At 35.8% G+C, this 20968-nt stretch overlaps 1 protein-coding gene across 1 annotated transcript in view; it reads left to right on the top strand.

Annotated features, from left to right (window-relative positions):
- Positions 1-15836, top strand: part of APPBP2 (amyloid beta precursor protein binding protein 2) — a gene marked incomplete at its 5' end in the record, with an annotated part of 60902 nt that extends 45066 nt beyond the window's left edge. The window contains 9 exons of the mRNA XM_079725092.1: positions 596-764; positions 4530-4619; positions 5847-5914; positions 5995-6100; positions 6802-6926; positions 9570-9655; positions 11333-11523; positions 12815-12980; positions 15497-15836. Coding sequence (XP_079581218.1) covers positions 596-764; positions 4530-4619; positions 5847-5914; positions 5995-6100; positions 6802-6926; positions 9570-9655; positions 11333-11523; positions 12815-12980; positions 15497-15750 — 1255 coding nt within the window. The 3' untranslated portion in view covers positions 15751-15836. The remainder of the gene's footprint in view (positions 1-595; positions 765-4529; positions 4620-5846; positions 5915-5994; positions 6101-6801; positions 6927-9569; positions 9656-11332; positions 11524-12814; positions 12981-15496) is intronic.
- Positions 15837-20968: the final 5132 nt, after the last annotated feature.

The following is a 20968-nucleotide window of genomic DNA, read 5'->3' as shown; positions in this document are numbered from 1 at the left end:
TTTACAGATACTTTGTGTAAAGAATTCTGTATTTTTCCACCATAGAGGATAAAGGTTATAAAAGAAAGAACTGGCAGTACCACTATTTTCAGTGAACTTATCTTACCGGAAAGATAAGTAAAAACAACTTTTATGAAGCAACATAAAATGAGTGGTAACTGATCAAGGGTTGCACGAATATACTAAAAAAAAGAATGGCAGGTAATAGAATTTCATGTTGATTTTTATTGTCTTCATTGTTTTCCAAATTTTTTATAATGAAACTGCATTACTTTGGGATTTGGAACAAAAAGAATTAAGTGATAGTTGTAGCACACGGTAAGTGCACGAATACACAAAATATTTAGAGAAGATAAGGAATCAAAGTTGGCTGAGATAACCATAGGTAGCTTTCTGGAACGAGCATATACTTTTTTCTGTGCATTAGTCGGTCCCAGCTTCAGCCGGATGGTTGTTTTCCAGTGCTGCCTCATTTCTTCTGTCTCGCGACCTTAACTCATTTGGGTGCTACATAGTGATCAGTAAGAGGTTTATCAGTTCTACCATTCTGGAAATAGCTATCAGAAATAGAGTAATGTTATTTGTGCTTCTGCAGATTGCTTCATGTACGAAATGGAAACTGCAAATATCATTTGGGTGAAGAAACATTTAAGTTAGCTCAGACATACATGGATAAACTCTCAAAACATGGCCAGCAAGCAAACAGAGCTGCGCTCTATGGAGAACTGTGTGCACTCCTATTTGCAAAAAGTCACTATGATGAGGTGAGTGTTTTGAAGAACATTTCATTGTGACCAGTAAGTATCTATAAAACAAAAGATAAATCATGTAATGTCATATTGGTTTTAATAGATCTCATTTTGACATATTAGGTTTACCTAAAGCAATATACATTTGTAATGGAATATTTTAAATTAGGCAAAGGGATTATTCTGTGAGATGGATTTTAAACATACATATACAGTTTAGAGCCTGTTTTTGCTTTTGTTTTTAATTTGACCAAATGTATCTCTGCCTAAATTATTTTGAGGGCATGCTCTGTTAAATGAACCTTTAATAGGTGCTTTTTTATTGGATGTGTAGCTCTGGGTGAACTCTCATAACTTGAAGGCATTCGTTTCAGTGGGAACCTAGATTTTATTTATACTTTATTGCATTGTTTTGCTTCTGTCTCTGCATTATGAGAAAGATAGCCTCATTCTTGGCTTTATACTGTTAAATTAAGGCTTTGGTGCTAATGAATACATAGTTGAGAAGTGAGCTGTGTAAGCTTAGCTCCTTTATTTATGGAAGAATATCATAATTACTTTATGCTGTCAGATAGCTGTCATTTAGCTTTCATATTTTAAAATTATCCCTATCTCAATTTTTACCCTGTAATATAAATACGTGTATGTTCCATATTTAAAAGAAAGTCACCATTAGAAGTGAAACTGGAGAATTCTAGAATAATTGTGAAGTGATGTTTACAATCCCAGTGCTAGGATCATCCTGCTTTTAATATCTAAGAGGTATCATCAAGGAATGCATTTGTTGAATCGTATGGTGAGAGTATAAGTTTTTTAAGGAACTGCCAAACTGTCTGTACCGGTATACATCCCACCAGCGATGAATGAGAGCTCCTGTTGCTCCATATCCTTGCTAGCATTTGGTGTTGTCAGTGTTTTAGATTTTCGCCATTCTAATAGGCATGCCTCATTGTTTACCTTAACTATTTTTGAAAGCTTAACAATTCATTATAAGATGAGTAAGTTCTGAGGACCTAACCTACAGTGTGGTGACTATAGTTAATACTGTATTGTGTATTTGAAATTTGCTAAGAGTAGATCTTACGTGTGCTTATCACACACAAAAAAGGTAACAGTGTGAGGTGATGGATGTGTTAATTAGATTGTGATAATCATTTCACAGTGTATATGTATATCAGGTCATCATGAACACCTTAAATATATACAATTTTTATTTGTCAGTTATACGTCAATAAAGTTGGGGGGAAATTTTTTTAAGTTATTAAGTGTATGTGTTAAAATCTAAAATCCTTATCAGCATGCCTGCATTTTCTCAGGAGGTTTATGTAAGTTCTTCGGTTATTTTTGATGCTGAATTCCTGTGTCTGCTGAACTCGTTCTGTCGATGGATTATTTTGCCGCCCCTTTTATGCAGACTATTCCATAGCTTATTGGCCCAGATAGAGAATTTGGCCCCTTTCTATGATTTCCACACACCAAAAACAAAGAACCCCATTCACAGAGGGCCTTTGTGTGGATAGCCTCTACTAGAAATGAGAATGAAGTAAACAGCAACAGTTCAAGTATTAGAAATGCCTACCTTAAAAGTTCTTCTGGGAATTGCCTGGCGGTCCAGTGCGTTCATTGCCGGGGCCCCGGGTTCAGTCCCTGATTGGGGAGCTAAGATCCCGCAAGCCGCATGGTACGCCCAAAAGAAAAAAAAAATTCTCCAGGTGCCCCACCATCTTTTTATCTCTCTGCATATGTCCTCCTCATCTTGGCCATCTCTGTTTCCTCTTTCATTGTTTCTTTTCATCCTTGCTTTTCATACTGCCCTTCATCCTTCTTTCTGTTCTATAAAGTGAGTCATGTCTTGCCATTTTTTACTCATGTACTCAGCTCCAGACCCACCTTAATATGTCCAGACTCACCGATGTATTCAGTGGAAGAAAAGTACCTTTTATTCACCAGTTTCCACTTTCTTTCTTTTTTTTAATATTTATTTTTATTTATTTACTTATTTTGGCTGCACTGGGTCTTCATTGAGGCACTCAGGATCCTCGTTGCGGCGTGTTTAGTTGCGGCATGCGGGCTCATAGTTGCGGCATGCAGGCTTCTTAGTTGCAGCATGCGGACTCTTAGTTGCCTCATGTGGGATCTAGTTTCCCATCCAGGGATTGAACCCAGGGCTCCTGCATTGGGAGGGCAGAGTCTTACCCACTGGACCACCAGAGAAGTCCCACCAGTTCCCACTTTCTTTACTAGGCAGTTACTATTTAATTGACAGTTATTTTCTTTCTGAACATTTGAATTGGGGTGTCATACTGTGTCTTATTCATGATCTTTGCAACTCGCACATTCACGAGGAATTTAAGTCTATAGATGTTTCTTGGATAATCTTGATAGTTTATAAATTTGTCATTGTATCTACAGAAAAGTACACAAATCTTGAGGATATATCAATAGTTTGATGAATTATCACCATATTCTGTTATTAGTCCATGTAGGCTAGGTTATGCTGAGGTAGTATCAACCTCCAAACAGCACTGACTTGGAATAATAAAAGTTTATTTCTTGCTCATGCTACATCCCATCTTGGGAACTCTGTGGCTCTGCTTAACATCCCATCTATACTTTGATCAAAACCCTGTGTTGTGGAGCAGCCTGGATCTAGAACATTACCAGCCTTGAGCAGAGGCAGAAACATTATGGGGAAGGGATTACTGGTTCTTAGAGCTTTCTCCCAGAAATGCCATGTTTCACCTCTGCTTCTATTTTAATTAATATTTTGGCTAAAGGAACCCACATAACCGTTCTCGTCTTTAATGTGGAAGGGAACTTTATCTTTCCCCGAGGAGGAGCAGTGAATATGTTAAAAGCAGTGTTACAACGTACCACAGGTTTTACCTGCTTATTCTGGCACAAAATCAGCTTATTTAGTATCTTGCAAACAAATCAGGTTTTTTGGCCTTAATCTCATATATTTCCTTTTTGCATCAAAATTGCTTCTGAATAGCTACATCTTTTAGGTGGAATGGAAGAGACGGAAGCTTACAGAGGAAAACAAATGTTTACTTTCTAATATTTTCAATTTGTTTTCCCCACATTTTTTGTGATCCCTTCATAATATTATTTTGTTTCTTTGAAGCAGTTCTTACTATCTAAAGTAATTTATTTTGCTTTTTTTCCCCACTAAGCACTAGGAGACGAAGGACATTTTCTGTTGTGCTCCCCAATAGATACCTATGTGCCAGCACATTGCCCAGTACTTAACGTCTCTGCACCTCGTTTTCCTATAATAATAGTACATATCTCAAAGGGGTGTTGTGTCAGTTGAATGTGTTTGTGCACATAAAGTGCTTAGAACAATAATTGGCACAAAGTAAGCACTCAACTAAACAGGCAATTAAGATACAAAATAATAAGTGTTACAGTAGGGGAAGGAAAGTACAGGAAGCCTAATCTAGGGCTGAAACCTGAAGGACAACTTAGGTGGTTTAAGGGGTCGGAGGGCGGAGGGGAATGTATTTTAAGGCAGAGGGAACGGTATGTGCAAAGGCTTCTGGGCCACAAAGAACATGCCTCTGATTTCCTGAATATGTGTCACATATCCAAAGAAAAATGTAACAAACTTACACTTTCAAGAAGACTCAGCCTCTGAGAGAAAATTTTAAGTGTAAATATTTTGTATGTGTTCTTATTCAAGTACTTGTAAGCCTGCAGGAAAAATTCATAATCACTTCATTAAATATTGTCAATTTGATATATCACAGGTTTTGCTCTTCTGTAAATATTTTTTAGGCATACAAATGGTGCATTGAGGCAATGAAAGAAATCACAACAGGCTTACCAGTGAAAGTCGTGGTGGATGTTTTAAGACAAGCTTCTAAGGTGAATATAATGTTGAAATTATTAAATGGATTATAGGATTTAGTAAGCTTTAAATGTGTGTAAATTAACCTACTAATTGCATACTCATGGATAACAAAGTCTATTTTCTAAGTTTCTCTGCTCAGTTTTAGAAATCTGGCTTCTTCTTAAACCTTTACAGCAACCTGAATTCCTTATGTCATAGTTGTATGGGCTTTCGTCACTTTTCTCCTAAAAAATAGCCTGGTATTAAATCTTTTAGTCATAGTATTGGCAGTGTCACAGTGTGATAGCTTTTTTCCTTGACTTGGTAGGCAATACTTATTTGATTTTTTTCTCTAGTTTCTTCTTACTCTGTAAAAAAAAAAATGCATTAAGTCTTTGAAGCTATTTAGTAATATTTAAAAATTGCTGCTTTTGTACACTGAGGCTTTGAAGCATTAATGTACTTTTCAGATATACTCTTTCTACCCAGAGGTTTTTCAGTTTTGAATATTCCATTTTGGTTGGTTTTACTTATGGAAATTTCAATTAGAAGAATTATTCTAAAATTATAGATTTAGAAGAGTTTAAGATTTCTGTGAAATTTATGAAATATGTCATTTTAGAGCAAGTAAACAGCATAAATATTCAGGTTATTATTAGAGCTAGAGGAGACATTAATATGTTTTTAATTAATTTAAAACATTGAATATACATTTAATATAAAGACAGCTTAATATATATGCAAGATTTACATTTCTGTATGCAAATAATATTTACAGTTAAAGACCACTGGCTTTCTCATGAATCAAAATATTTTAAGAAGTAATAGGAATACTTGGAATTCTGTTCATTTAAAAGTTATTAGATGGAAAACTACAAAATAGTTGTAAGCCACTGTAGAACGAGGATATAAATAAATACCTTTGAAAATAATATGGTGAACCCTCCCCGCCTCTATTTTAATAATATGTAAGGATGGGAATATACCAGCTTTTAAAGGTAACTTTGTTATAACAGGTTTGTTCTGGGCATGACTATCAAAATTTTAAGTTTTGTAATTTCCCAGGATATGTACAGATTTGTTTATAATGGAATTTTCAAATACTTGGAAGGAAAGAAATTACAAATAGAACCATTCTATTTATGTTTGAAGATGCTTTTTTCAACCATTATAGTTTGACTATATCAATATAAGCCACACTTCTTTCAACACACTAATTAACTGTTTCAGAGTTATTTAACAATTTTTCACTTTATCTTTAGGCTTGTGTTGTAAAACGTGAATTTAAGAAGGCAGAACAGTTAATTAAGCATGCAGTGTATTTGGCACGGTAGGTGATTGTTATTAAAAATACCATTTCAAATTGTTTCTTTCTACTTTATATCCTAATAGTTTTGTATCTTTTTATAGGGATCATTTTGGATCCAAACACCCAAAATATTCTGATACACTGCTAGATTATGGGTTCTACTTACTCAATGTAGATAATATCTGTCAGTCTGTTGCAATTTATCAGGTATGTTAATAGTTACACTTTTTTTCTTTCACGTAAATTGACTTGCTGACCTATAATTTGTGATGTATAAACCACTATCTAAAAATAACTCTTTCTGAGCCCTTCCTCATATATGGTACTCCATTATTTTACTAAATAATACCTAGAAGGCTTAAAACTTAATGTTTTAGGAATTAAAGAGAATCATCCAGGAAAAAAGTTCGGGGGTTGTGGGTCAGTATTTAGGAGTAGTTTTCCACTTTTCATTTACCGAGATGATGGCTTGTCTTTGTTGTTGATTTAGCACAAATCATTATAGCTGCCTTTGTAGTAGCAAGGAGGCTTGATAGCAGTTATTTTAGGCTTTACCTCAGTCAGTCTCAGGAAAATGAGGTGTTATGCCATCACTCTGGACAAGGTATCCTTGATTTTATAGTTTACTTCCGAAGAGGACATAGAGGAAAATGCTAATGTTAATTCCTAAGACATGTGAATGATTTTGCTATTAAACCATTGCCTTTTAAGTCAGACTTACTCTTTAGAAAATCAGGCTGTAGGTGAATTTTATGTTCTGTTGTGATTTAAATACAGCAGGACTTTTTTCAAAACTGATGGGATTGAGTATATAGAATATATATTTAAATTACTAGGATGCTTAATTTAACTGGGTAGTGTCTTTTAAGGATTCACAGTATTACCAGTTATTCTCTTGACTCTTTCAGGCAGCCCTTGACATTCGGCAGTCAGTGTTTGGTGGCAAAAATATCCATGTAGCAACAGCTCATGAAGACTTGGCTTATTCTTCTTATGTTCACCAGTATAGCTCTGGGAAATTTGACAATGCACTGTAAGTTCCACTTTCCTTTTCAGTGAGGGATTAAATACTGTTGCTATATTTTGTTTTGTTTTTTCCTAATACAATACTTTTCAGTGTATCTTATGGATTAAATTTGTCCTCCTGGAACTTGAACAAGATACCTAAAATGTTCTTGGAGTCATTTAAAATCATATCAATTTATAAGCCATTTATTTAGATCTTATGTGGTTTAATGTTGAGACATATATCTCCATATAGAACATGACTTATTTTTTAAGTGTCTCCTTCAGTAATTTTTCATTGACTAATACAGTAGCGTCTGGTTAAATCACAGACTTAACCTAAAAACTTGCTTATAACATGCAGAAATACTGAATAATGTAACAATCATCTTTTTAAATGCATAACTGAGCTTGTAAGAGAGAGAAGAAATCCCCAAGGGCCAGTAATGGACTAAAATCCAAAAAGGGTAGGCATGATCTACAGTATGAGCGTTCTGGGGTGGAAAGGCTTAGAAGGCTTAGACGTTTCTGTAACCTTGGTTGAACAGCAATCCTGGGTTTAAGAGACAAGGCATTTAGCCCATAGGAAGCTGTGGCTTAAAAATGAAACCCTCACATGCAGCCAAGATCAAGGCTACACCCTCGGAGAAAGAGTAGACTAGGGAAATAAACTGCCCACTGGCAAGAGAGGTGACATGTAAATTTGTCCAACTTAAGTTGGGCCCTCAGTTTTAAAAAAAAAGGAGCCTCACAGGGGAATTTATAATGTATAGATGTCTACGTTGTGTTTGGGCATCATGCATGCAGGAACCCCCAAACTGAGGAAAACATTAAGAAGCACTTTGGGACTGCTAGTTCTCCTGGGATGCTTTTCAGGAGAAAATGCAAAACTCTTGGAAATAATTAACCTTCCATCCAAGCCATACAGACTTCCCATAGATCTAGCTGTACCTGAGATGAACTCATCATAAAAAATATTTAAATAAGGGAACATTTCCCCCATGGGTGAGTCAGCAGACATAATGATCAAGATTAGAACACTAAAAATATCAGTTAACAGAACTTTATGGCTGATACTATAAAGTAAGGTTTCTTAAATGTTTAAAGATATAAAATGGGTTGGCAAACTATGGCCTGAAGGCAAAATAAAGGTTTATTGGAACATAGCAGTGCTCATGCACTCATGTATTGTCTATGGTTGCTTTTATGCTATAACAGCAGAGTTGAGTACTTGGGACAGAGTGTAGCCACATAATCTGAGGTATTTACTATATGGCCCTTTACAGAAAAAGTGTGCTGGTGCTGATACAAAAGAAGGAATCAGTAATATTCTGGAGGGAAAATGAAAAAAAAAAGGCAGATTTAAAAATAAAACAACTGAAGGAACTATACTCAGTATTTTGTAATAACCTATAAGGGAAAAAGAATCTGAAAAAAAATAGATATATATGTATGTATAACTGAATCACCTGGCCATACACCTGAAACTAACACAACATTGTAAATCAACTATACTTCAATTAAAAAAATAAAACAACTGATACATCCTACAGCATGAATGAACCTTTAAAACGTTGTGCTAAGTGAAAGCAGCGAGTTACAAAGGACCACATATTGTATAATTTCATTTATATGAACTATCTAGTTACAGGCAAACAAGTAGAAACAAAGTAAGTTGGTGGTTGCCTAGGGCTGGTGGAGTTGGAGGAAAACGAAGTGACTCCTAAGGGGCACAAGGTTTCTTTCTGAGGTGACGAAAATATTCTGAAATTAATTGTGATGGGTACATAACTCTGTAATATACTAAAAACCTTCAACTGTACACTTTAAATGGGTGAATTGTGTTGGTATGAATTGTCTTAATAAGCACTTTTGTTATAAAAAACATTATAATAGCTGGAATTGGAAAATAGTCATTGACATGAAAACTCAGTAGACAAGTTAAACAGCAGATTAGACACAACTAAAGAGACAGTGAACTGGAAGACAGATCTGAGAAAATTATGATTACCTGGAAGGTGGGAATAGAAGGCGTGGAGTTGTTTGAGAGGATCTGGCAGATAAAATAGACAAAACAGCTTGCCTTCTGTTTGACGAGATGGGCCATGAACAAATAACCAAACATGTCAGGTGAGAATACATGCTATGAAGGAGAATAAAGTAAGCTAAGAGTTTAAAGAGTGATGGTAGATTTTTTAGGGTCTTTTGTATAGGCTGGTCTGGAAAAACTTCAGTGAGGGTAAGCCATGTGGATATTCAGGGGACAGCCATTACAGAGAGACAGTAAAGCGAATGCAAGAGTCATAGGTGAGCACGTGCTTTGCGTGTTCAGAAAACTGCAGTTCCTGTGTGCCTGGAAGGAAAAGAGGGGATTGTTTCTGAGAATGGTAGGAGATGAGGTCAGACAGGTAGCCCAGTGAAAGATCATATTATATTGAGCCTTATAGGCTGTGATAGCAACTTCACAGTTGATTCTGAGGGAGATGGGAATCCACTGGATGTTTAAAAGTTCAGTCTACAAAAGATTGGAACTTTAAAACAAACAAAAAACTGGTCCTTTTCCACAGATAGTTTTAGAAATTCTCTCAGTATTATAAATTGTGATTTTTTTAAATGCTTAAATTATTTGTAACTTAAAAGAAATGTCAGAGTATATCTATCTGTATTGCAGATTTCATGCAGAAAGAGCTATTGGTATCATTACCCACATCCTACCTGAAGATCATCTTCTTTTGGCTTCTTCAAAGAGGGTGAAAGGTACCCTTTGTAATCTAGTTTCCTATATATATATATATATTTTTTTTAAGATTTCTTTCGCTGTCAATTATAATAGATGTCTACTCTGATACTTTAAAATCGATGGTATATGGTATGAAATAGGGATATTTGTTTATTTCCTCAGGATTAGACTGCATATTACTAAAATAGCCAATTCACTGATTTAAAGTATTTGCCTACAACTCTTAAGAATTTACGGTGGTTCATAATGAAAGGTTGTTCACGTCTCTCATATAACATTGTTGATAGGCCAGAATACATTTCTTTTGCCTCTTTCTTTACCTTTTCCTACCTTCCTTCCTCTCTTTCCTTTCACTCATTCATTTATTCATTCAGTCCTTTCTTTTGAGGAGAGGATGGAAGAATCACAAATCATTACTGTGCAGTGACAAGGGTAGGAAACTTAAGATGGGTTTTTCTCATACCTTCAGTTTTATCATGCAAGCTTCTGAAACTCAGTTTCATATCAGGTTACCCTTAAGGCTCTTACCACATACCACTTTCTTCTTTTCTTATTAACTCTTCTGCAAATCACTACCAAGGCTTTCATTTTGCCAACATGATTGGGTCACCCATGTGGTAATTCCATGCATGTTGGATAACTTTTACCTTAATTCTGGAACTGGGTTTTACCTCCCCTCTAGGTTTGCATTTTTAAAGTCATGCAAGTAATACATGATTAATGTCAAAAATTAAAAGTTAGAAAAGAGAAAAAATTAAAAGTTAGAAAAGAGAAAAAATTAAGTTACCTGAAATCTCATTGATCCAGAATCAACATTTTGGTAAATATTTTTTTAGACTTTTCTTTCTTCAAATGCTGAAATGAGTGAATAATTTTTTTTAGTTCTATAATCTGCTTTGTTCAATTAATATATTATCAACATTTTCCCATTTCAGTACATGTAGGTATGTATCTTGTTTTCTAATGTTCTTAACCTCACCTGTCTTATTGGACCTTTAAATTGTTTTTTAACCTTTTGTTCTTTAAAAATGCTACAGTGAACTAAATCTCTTTTTACTTTTGTGCACATGGACAATTTTCCTAGAAATAAAATTGCCTGGTAAAAGAATATGTGTGTTTAAGACTTTAAATGGAATTTGAGGGTCTTGAATGGGACTTTGAAGTTAAATTATCTTCTTGACTGGTTTGATTGGTCAAGTGAGTTAGGAGGAAACCAGTTCTTTTAGTTGTATTTGGTTAAAGGTTATATAACTTACAAAGCGTGGTTTCAAAATTTTCAACAGTGCTTAGGTACTCCTTGACAACTTTTTCACAACTTTAAAAAATATGCCTCTTTATTCTTGTGTTCCTTGTATTTGCTTAAACAACAAATTCACATCAGCAAAGCATAACAGGTCTGGTAAAATAGAGAGTAATTCTGCAAAATAATTTGTTGTATACCATTGTTTTTCTTAAATTTGAAATTCATTATACTGTGCAAAATAGAATGACCCCAAAAGTGTATTTTTTCATTAAAATGGAATACCTTCATCTTTACCAGTTCTGTGGTATGGGATATGGTTTATGGTTCTAAACCATAAGCATATATAAGTATATACAACTAACATTTGTAAAATTTAGTTTTAAATTTTATGTTCTGAATAGCTTTGGTACATGGTTTGGAAATGCACTAATTTTATTGCCTTCTTATTCAGCACTTATTTTAGAGGAGATTGCAATTGACTGTCATAATAAAGAAACTGAACAGAGGTTGCTTCAAGAAGCTCATGATTTGCACCTGTCTTCACTCCAGCTAGCGAAAAAAGCTTTTGGGGAATTTAATGTACAGACTGCAAAACACTATGGAAACCTTGGAAGACTTTATCAGTCAATGAGAAAATTTAAGGTTAGAAGCACGTTTTACTATATTTTTTCTCTCTAAATAATCTTAGGTAATAAAGTATAATCTTAAATAATAAATAAATCTTAAATAATGCTTCTTTAGTCATCTTAAATAATAAGGTATACATTTATTATACTCCTACATTATTTCACATAAGAATTGAGAAAATGGCTAGTATAAAATGACAGGGGCTTCCCTGGTGGTGCAGTGGTTAAGAATCCACCTGCCAATGCAGGGGACACGGGTTCGAGCCCTGGTCTGGGAAGATCCCACATGCCGCGGAGCAACTAAGCCCGTGAGCCACAACTCCTGAAGCCTGCGTGCCTAGAGCCCGTGCTCCGCAGCAGGAGCGGCCACTGCAATGAGAAGCCCGCACACTGCAACGAAGAGTAGCCCCCGCTTGCCTCAACTAGAGAAAGCCTGCGCGCAGCCACGAAGACCCACTGCAGCCAAAAATCATAAACAAATAAAAATAAATAAAATTTTTTAAAAAGACAGTCAAAATATAAATAAAATTCAAAAATACAGACCCTAGAAAAATAAATATATCAAACCATAAAGACTAAAACAGTTATTATAGTTAGACTTAAAACATAGCTCTTAGCTAGTAGTTTAAGTACAGCACTTAGCAGAATGCCTGCCACATAGTAGGTATGCAAGAAATATAAGATATTGCAAGTGTTATTAATTATAGTGATAAAAGTTTACTGAATTTAGTTCCCTTTTAGAATTTTGGGTTACAGATTCTTATTATTGTTCATTACAGGGTCACAATAAGGAAGGGATGAGAGTTACTGCTTAAGACATTCATTTTTATCTAAAAATCAGTTTACACATTCCTCAATTAACCTGAGTTTGGTTTGTTGGAATAAAAATTGTCAAAACTCAAAAAAATAAAATAAAGTGTACTTCTATGTAAAATAACATAGTGTAGAGTTTCTTAACAAGGTTCAATTAAATTTTGGAGTGTATTAACTGAAAGAAGAAATTTTCATTTTAGAATATTTTGATGTTAATTTCTTCTAACAATTTTTTATTACAAGGACAGGTTTTCTTTTGTCATTTTGGTATAGGACACTATTACTCTCATCAGCTTATGTGCATAGCTTCCCCAAACCAGTAAGGCTTCCCGTAGGCAACTTTTGGAAGAATATAGCGTGTTCTCTGATCAGATTACCTTATGCCATCCATAAGATGTCTTTGGCGTTTAGAAGAATCTTAACTCATGGGGTAAGAATTGTTGACATAAGAAAAAGTATAATCTAATGGTTAATACACCTTAATTATTTTTCAGGAAGCAGAAGAAATGCACATCAAAGCAATTCAGATTAAAGAGCAACTTCTTGGTCAAGAAGATTATGAAGTAGCCCTTTCAGTGGGACATCTGGCTTCTTTATATAATTATGACATGAATCAGTATGAAAATGCTGAGAAACTTTATTTGCGATCCATAGCAATTGGTATGTTACTTTAAAATTTTCTTAGTCAATTGATTAGAGATCAACATGTCATATGTTGTAAAGGGAAGTGTTATTATTAAGACTTAAGTGAGTTTAGAGCTGCTAAGGATATCCAGGAACCACTCAAAAATCATCTGAAACATTTTGCTAAAGATTATTTATTGATGTTGAAGCCACTAGTAAGAAATATGACAGTAGAGTGTCAAGTAAAGGCAAAAGTAGTTATTTTTAAATATTTGTGTAAACACTACCCCCAGCCCATCCTCTCCCTTCTTCTGATTTTAACATAGACCCAGTTTACCTGTTTCTTAACTTGATATAAATGAAATCATACAATGTATATTTTTATATGCCTGGTTTCTTTTGGTGAACATCAATTGTGAGATACATCTGCGTTGTTCATATCACTGTTGCTTGTTAATTTCCAGTGCCGTGTAATATTGTATAGGATTAGTATATCATTATTTAATCCACTCTACTGTTAATGGATATTTGGAACATTTGAATTGTTTTCAGTTCAGCCCTATTACAAAATAAGATACTGTGGTCATCATCTGAATGTTGTGCCTATTAAAACTCTTCCCCATTTTTATATTGACTTGTCTGTCATTTTCTTATTGGTTTATAGAAGTTCTTTATATACTTTGGATGTATCTGTTGGTTAAGTGTGTTGCAGATAACTCTCACTCTACTGCTTCTTCCTTCCTTCCTCCCTCCCTCCCTCCCTTTCTTTCTTTTTTGATTGGTTGTACCCGGTCTTAGTTGCAGCAGGCGGGCTCCTTAGTTGTGGTGTGCGAACTCTGTCTTTTTTAAATTTTTTAAAATTTTTATTTATTTATTTATTTTTGGCTGTGTTGGGTCTTTGTTGCTGTGCGCAAGCTTTCTCTAGTTGCAGCGAGTGGGGGCTACTCTTCGTTGCGGTGCACGGGCTTCTCATCGATGTGGCTTCTCTTGTTGCAGAGCATGGGCTGTAGGCACATGGGCTTCAGTAGTTGTGGCTCGCGGACTCTAGAGCGCAGGCTCAGTAGTTGTGCATGGGCTAAGTTGCTCCACGGCATGTGGGATCTTCCCGGACCAGGGATCAAACCCGGGCCCCCTGCGTTGGGAGCACGGAGCCTTAACCCACTGCACCACCAGGGAAGTCCGTGTGCAAACTCTTGGTTGCAGCATGCATGTGGGATATAGTTCCCTAACCAGGGATCAAACCCGGGCCCCCTGCGTTGGGAGCACGGAGTCTTAACCCACTGCACCACCAGGAAAGTCTCTACTCCTTATTTCTTTTTTTTTTTTTTTTTTAGTTTCTGCTTTATAACAAAGTGAATCAGTCATACATATACATCTGTTCCCACATCCCTTCCCTCATGCATCTCCCTCCCTCCCACCCTCCCCATCCCACCCCTCCAGGCGGTCACAAAGCACCGAGCTGATCTCCCTGTGCTCTGCGGCTGCTTCCCACTATCTATCTACCTTACGTTTGGTAGTGTATATATGTCCATGCCTCTCTTTCGCTTTGTCACAGCTTACCCTTCCCCCTCCCCATATACTCCTTATTTCTTAATGGTGCCTTTCAAAGAACAGAAGTTCTTAGATTTTAATGTAATCAAATATTGCTCTTTTCTTTTATGGTTAACCCTTTTAATATTCTGTTTAGGAAATCTTTTCCTACCCCAAAGTCATGGAGATACTCTTTTGGAAGATTATCTTCTGGAAACTTTATTTTACCATTCACATTTAGATCCACAGTCCTAAAATTGATTTTTGTTTATGGTGTGAGGTAGCAAACAAATCCCCCACCCCCCGCCTTTTTTTTTCCTCCGTATGGATATACAGTTGACCAGGACCATTTTTTCAAAAGACTGTCCTTTCCCCTCTGCTGTGCTACCTTTGCCAATAAATCATATATCCATGTATGTGAGATTGCTCATTATCCGTAATATATTACCTTGCTCAATCCTGGAAGTCCCATATTTTCTGTGTATCTTTTTGCACAAATGTTCAGATACATAAATATTTTATTTTCCCTTTTATACATAGAAGGTGGCAAACTCTTGGTACTTATTTTGTACTTTGCTTTTTTTTTTTTAACTTAACAGTATACCCTATAAATGACTCCATGTCAGTTCATAAAGAGCTGGGAGCTCCGTCCTCTGTTTATAGCTGCATAGTATGCCTTGAATGGATGTTCCATAGTTGAGTGGATGTTCCATAGTTGATTGAAACAAATCTTCATTTGCTTCTAATATCCTGCACTTATAAACAATGCTGTACTAAATAGCCTTGTGCATACGTATTTTTCTACTGTTGAAGGTGCTGCCATTCTTTAGATCTCTTTTAAGTCTTAGAGGTAGATTATGGGTAGCACTATGTTGGTGAATGCTGATAAAAGAATTGAATCTATTCTTTTTAAGGGAATAAAGCGAAGCCACCTTATTTTAAAGAACTGAGCTTGTGTTGTGGAAACTACTTGTTATTTCATTATTTATTTGAGTTTTCTTTCTTTTTCTGTTTACTTTCAGGGAAGAAACTTTTTGGTGAAGGCTACAGTGGACTAGAATATGATTACCGAGGTCTCATTAAACTTTACAACTCCGTTGGAAATTACGAGAAAGTGTTTGAATATCACAATGTTCTGTCTAACTGGAACCGGCTGCGAGATCGGCAGTATTCAGTGACCGATGCTCTTGAAGATGTCAACACCAGCCCCCAGTCCACTGAAGAAGTGGTGCAGTCCTTCCTGATTTCTCAAAATGTTGAGGGACCGAGCTGCTGAGGGAGGACCTCAGTTAACTAATTTACCTTTTCCCAGATTCCAGGGAATTCATACTGTGAAATCAAAACCATGTTGTTTTTTTCGGGGCTGGAATTTGCATTGAAACACTGGTCCAGTCCATTGACCCTATTTGGGTGATCCCTATCTTGCAGAGTGTCTGTAGGAATAAGCATATATTCAGTTATATTCAGCATGTACCGCATGTATAAGTAATCTGGCCCATATTTTCAACCTAGTAGAACAAACAACAGGAATTTTTTTTTTCTTTTTAAAAAATAATTCATTTTGCAGAAAGCCTGAAAGAAAAAAAGAATCCCTAAATAAAACTATTTAAGAGTTTAAAAGAGTTGCATTCTTATTATGTAAGGATGATTTTAACAACTTTTTAACATATAATTCTTCCTTGAGGAGGTATTCAATACTGTATTGTAAAGAAATTTTATGGGGAAAATCTTTATATGCAGTATAGAAAAGAACACAAGTACTAATAGAAGAGGGACATCCAGACTTAGGTTTGGCTACCTTACCCAGAGAAGTGGATACAACCACTCCAGAGCTCTATTACAAGGGAAGGACTGTCAGATTCATCTGAACTGGACCAGTGTTGATCTGTAAGTAACAGGAAAGCTGATAAACCAGCAGTTTTAACTCTTTGGTTGTTTTGGTTTTGTTGTGTTTTTTTGGGGTACAAAAATGCAAGATGCTCTGATAGCGTTTGCTAACAGGACCAGGAGGATCTGAAAAGGACCAGCCTAATGTAGAAAGGGGTTATTTGGACCAGAAGCTTTAGATTATTATTTTAGCCCCTGCCTATACTTTTATCAGTAGAATGATTTCATTTAGATGTATAATGAAAAGTGATCATGCAAAAATTATATTCATGTAATAGACACCAAACTAGGGAAATTTGGCAATTTCAGTGGCATATTTTAGTGAAGGTACACAGATGGCAATGCCATAAGCAAGTCTATAAATACCTGCTGCAGCCATCTCCCTCATTTTAAATGTTACCCTAATAAGCAACACAGTTAGCAAGTATATTGGCTAAGTCATGAAATAGCTCATGTCCAGATGGGAATTATAGGTTACTGTGTGGTTTATGGGGATTAATGGAAAAAGGAATTATGAAAAACAGCAAGTCTTCTTAGAAATCCTTCATGTTTATGGTAAATAATAGTGCAACTAGGTCATTTTATTTGAAATTCAAGAGTCAAGTGGAAAGATTCCCCTAATGATATATCTATTTCACTAACTTATCTTTCTGTTTATTGGGTTTTGATTTTTTTTTAAAGCCAGTCAGGTTATTTAATGTTGAGGTAATATTCAAATTTGAGAAGTTGTGACATGTAGCAATCCAAGAAACAAAAAAGGTCTTTTGCTGTTACCTCAGTTCTTATTATAGTGGCCTATTTGGTGCCTCTATAGTTAAGAATCAGGGTTTTCCCCCCTATTTTCAGGGGTTCATGACTTGGCTGTTAGAGATGTTGCTCCTGGCTAATGCTGGGAGTGGTCTGTGGGTGAGTGGATGTGTGCTGAATTTTGGTTTTCTTTTAACAGGCACGTTGGGGTGGGAGGGGGAAAAAATCTAAACTGTCCACCACATTGACTACAGAAAAAGTAATTGGAGATTTCAGATAAATTTGATTTTAAACACTTTTTTGGACTTCCTAAATACAACCTTGTTTAAAACTGTTATTTGCCATCTTGTTAGTTATGAGCCAGTGTTTTTAAGTCCCGAAGTGGGTGCTGACTAGGGGAGGTACCTAAAGAGATGAAGCAAGCCCAGACCCTAAGATTATAGCTATGTGTTTTTGAAACCTGGGTTTAATCCTCAAATTGAATTATTTTTAATTTTGAAAAGAGTACATTGGCACACCTGCACCTCCCCCTTCCAGTTTATTACAATCTAATGCCAAGAGGCACCTCTTTATTAATTACCAAATAGTCTGTGTGACCAAGGACTAACATTTTTAAGTTACTCAGCTCTATCCTCATGGGCCTATATATTTAATACCTCCAAAGATACTTTAAGGATAGGCTTTGTATACTTTTGTTGGTTATTTAGAGTCCTGTGGTATGTTTGTGGTATAGGAATGTCATGGTAAATTGTTTTTCAATAAATATTTTGAAACTTATGTTTTCATATGAAGTTTTTTTTTTAATCTATATTTTTGGTTTTGTGCACATATAGCATTTCCTAGGATAAAATCAAGCAAATGACTTAAGGCCTCATCTTCTCTAATTCAGTTTGAACTCAACTTAGCTCACACTCAGTGATAAAGCAACATGATATTTAGAAGCCTAGGATCACAGGGTGATAATATTAAACGGCAGCCAGTTTTTCTTTTAAAAAAAGTCATTATTGGTAGTTCCCCCTTACTGCCACTGCTTTAATGTAGTTTTCTGTAAATCCATGTACTTTGACTTAATGCAGACACTCTAGGTTGAGAAGAGAGATTGCCAGTTTCTGTTAGTGATGTAACTTAATGTGCTATTATTTCTGGTTTTAATGAAGAATAATACCCTAATAATTTTTAAGTGTGGGATTTATCCTTTCAGTAGGGATGTTTAGGATAAGTTAGGGAGGTAAATATCATCATGATTTTGGGGGTTAGAAAAAAATCTCAAAGAAAAGAATAAAATTACCTCACAATAGCCAATTGCTTGAACAAACTTTTTATATATGGTGGAGTTGTGTGTAAGAAATCCTAGACCAACTTAAAAGATTTTTCTGGAAGTTCAGCAAAGTAATATTAAATAAGGGGCCTTTGGTCTCATCCTTTCCTGGCTTTCATTTTTTCTCTCTTACCCAGTCTTTTTCCTAAAGTTTGGTGCTACTCAAGTTGGGTGCATCAGGGAGCCCTGTAACATTCATGAGCCACACGGGTGGTCGGTCACTTCTATGTTCAGTTTAGGAGAGCCAGTTGGGTTTTTTAGACCATAATTTTTATGGGTCCCCAAAGCTGACTTTGCCCGAAGCATTAGGACCCTTATTATCATCAAAATTTGTCTCTTTTCAGCAAAAAATGAACTCATTATTGCTTTGGGGTAATCCCCACACAGGTGTGCTTTCACTTGTGAAAATGAAAGATTTGACAAAGACCTTTGTTCTTAGCCTGTTAGAGGAGGGTTCATAATATTGTGAAAACTAGGTCCAGCTGCTGCAATCATAAATAATGAGAGTGCCATTTGGCTACGCCTTCTAGTGCAGACAGAATGCTGAACAGTAAACACATGCCTAGAACGTGATTGAAGCTTTTGGCCATACTTTACAGATTGAAAGAATGGTTTGCTGAGTAGCAGGTAGAGGCTTTCACCGCTATCCAAAAGTAGAGCGTTCCCATGAAACCTCTTTAAGCCAAAACAGGTGAACAGCAGAGAGGCAGTTACCTTAGGACATGTCTTGCTAATGGATGCACAAAATAAATTGAGATAAAGCACAGAAACTCGCACAGTTGTGGCTTGAAGCTGAGATACTGAGCGTAGTTCTAGGGGAAGAGCTTGGCAGTGCCACTCTTGCTCAGGGTGCCACTGCCTCTATAACAGCTGTCTGCAAAACAAGCGCTGAAAGCTATTTTTGCTTTTCACCTTTTTTCATAAGAGTGAAGATCCTTTTGGATTTTTTTCGGTTAGTGAAAACAGGTGCTAATGTAGGTCTTTCATAAAAGCAAAGTATCATAAAGTGAATTTTCAGAAAGCGGAGGATACCTGTATTAACTGCTACTCAGTTTTGTTGTTTTTTTTCCCCTGAATTTGTAGCCTTGCTGCTTCCAAACTGTTCTTTTTCTGGATGGCAAAGTTACTACTGGAAAAATACTTATTTATAAGTAAAAACGTCTTTAAGAGTTTTATTTTTGCTTTAAGAATTAACATGTATATTTCACCTCTTGGCTTTGGAGGACCTCAGTTCTTGCTAGAAAATTCCTTTTTTTTATCTGACATTTGAATTAATCTCCAGCTTGAACACTAGTAGTTGTATTGTCCACAAATCTCAGGAATGTTTTAGGCAGAAAACTGGTTTTTACCCTGTTGGTGATCTGAAGGAGTGTGCTTTGGCATTTTTTAAAATAATGCTATTCTTTAATTACAGTCCTAGGCATCTATAGCATGAGTGGCCTTAGTGAGTTTTTTGAAGTGCACATTTTTTTTTCAAAAGTAAAATTTAAGATTAAAAATATATGCTATATATAGGTATCTAGAAAACTTGGTTTGTGGTGCACAAGTGTTGGATCACTAAATAACTTTGCAGGTACCATTTGTGTAACATTACTCATTTCTGTAGATTTCTTTTATGGGAAGATATGTTGCCATGGTAACTAAAACTTTTCAATTTAGTTCCACTTTTATGATGTGAATGAATGCTATGTTTTATTAAATATTACCAGGTCAGTACTATTTTTATACTTTACTAAGCAACAGGGGATTTTAGTTTAATAGACTCAAAAATCTCTTAATGAACCAATTAAAAGCAAATCACTATCAATTCTTTACATGAAAATCCCCACTAATAGTGCCACAGTAATTTCTATAGAAATATCTAAGGTCATTGATAGATTTTTTTAAAGGCAATTAATTCTTCATTGTGTCAGAATGACCTTTCATGTCATCCTTATCACAAACTTGTAGTGCCCACCATTATTTGTAACCATTAAACCATACTAAGTATGTTTGTAACCAGCATTGTGATATATTCTGTACTTGTATTGCTAAAAATGAATTATTGACTTAATAAATATAGTGTTCCTGCATTCATAGTGTATCTGTTTCCAATTTAGTTGTGCTCACTTTTGGTTGGGACTTGGGACTGCTGAGACGTCACAGACTTTTTATTAGAGAACAGTGTGAGAGAAACTGTCGGAACTAAACAACAAAAGTGAGCTGTGTGGCAGAGAAGACACATGGTAACAGCATCTGGAGATGGTGCTCGTGAAAGTACTTTGGAAACGATAAGCACTGCATTAATGCAGGGGGCTTTCTGGTCTTTACAGAATTAATCACACCACTCTTTTCCCTAGTCTTCTAACTCGAAAAGGCTGAGAATGGGGGCTGAGACCTGGTGAAGTTCTGGGGACAACGGGGAAAACCCTGGGTGTGTGTTGGGGCTCAAGCCCTGTCTCTCAACAGTAGGAATTTGAGATATGTCAGTATAAGCCTCTTCGTGTTTTATTTCCTCGTATGAATGGCGGGGTCACATTAGGTTTTTTAAAAAATCCACCGT

The sequence above is a fragment of the Hyperoodon ampullatus genome, assembly GCF_949752795.1.
Source record: "Hyperoodon ampullatus genome assembly, chromosome: 19".
Classification (NCBI taxonomy): Eukaryota; Metazoa; Chordata; class Mammalia; order Artiodactyla; family Ziphiidae; genus Hyperoodon; species Hyperoodon ampullatus.
The sequence above is the reverse complement of the archived record's forward strand: the minus strand, read 5'-3'. Positions and strand labels throughout refer to the sequence as shown.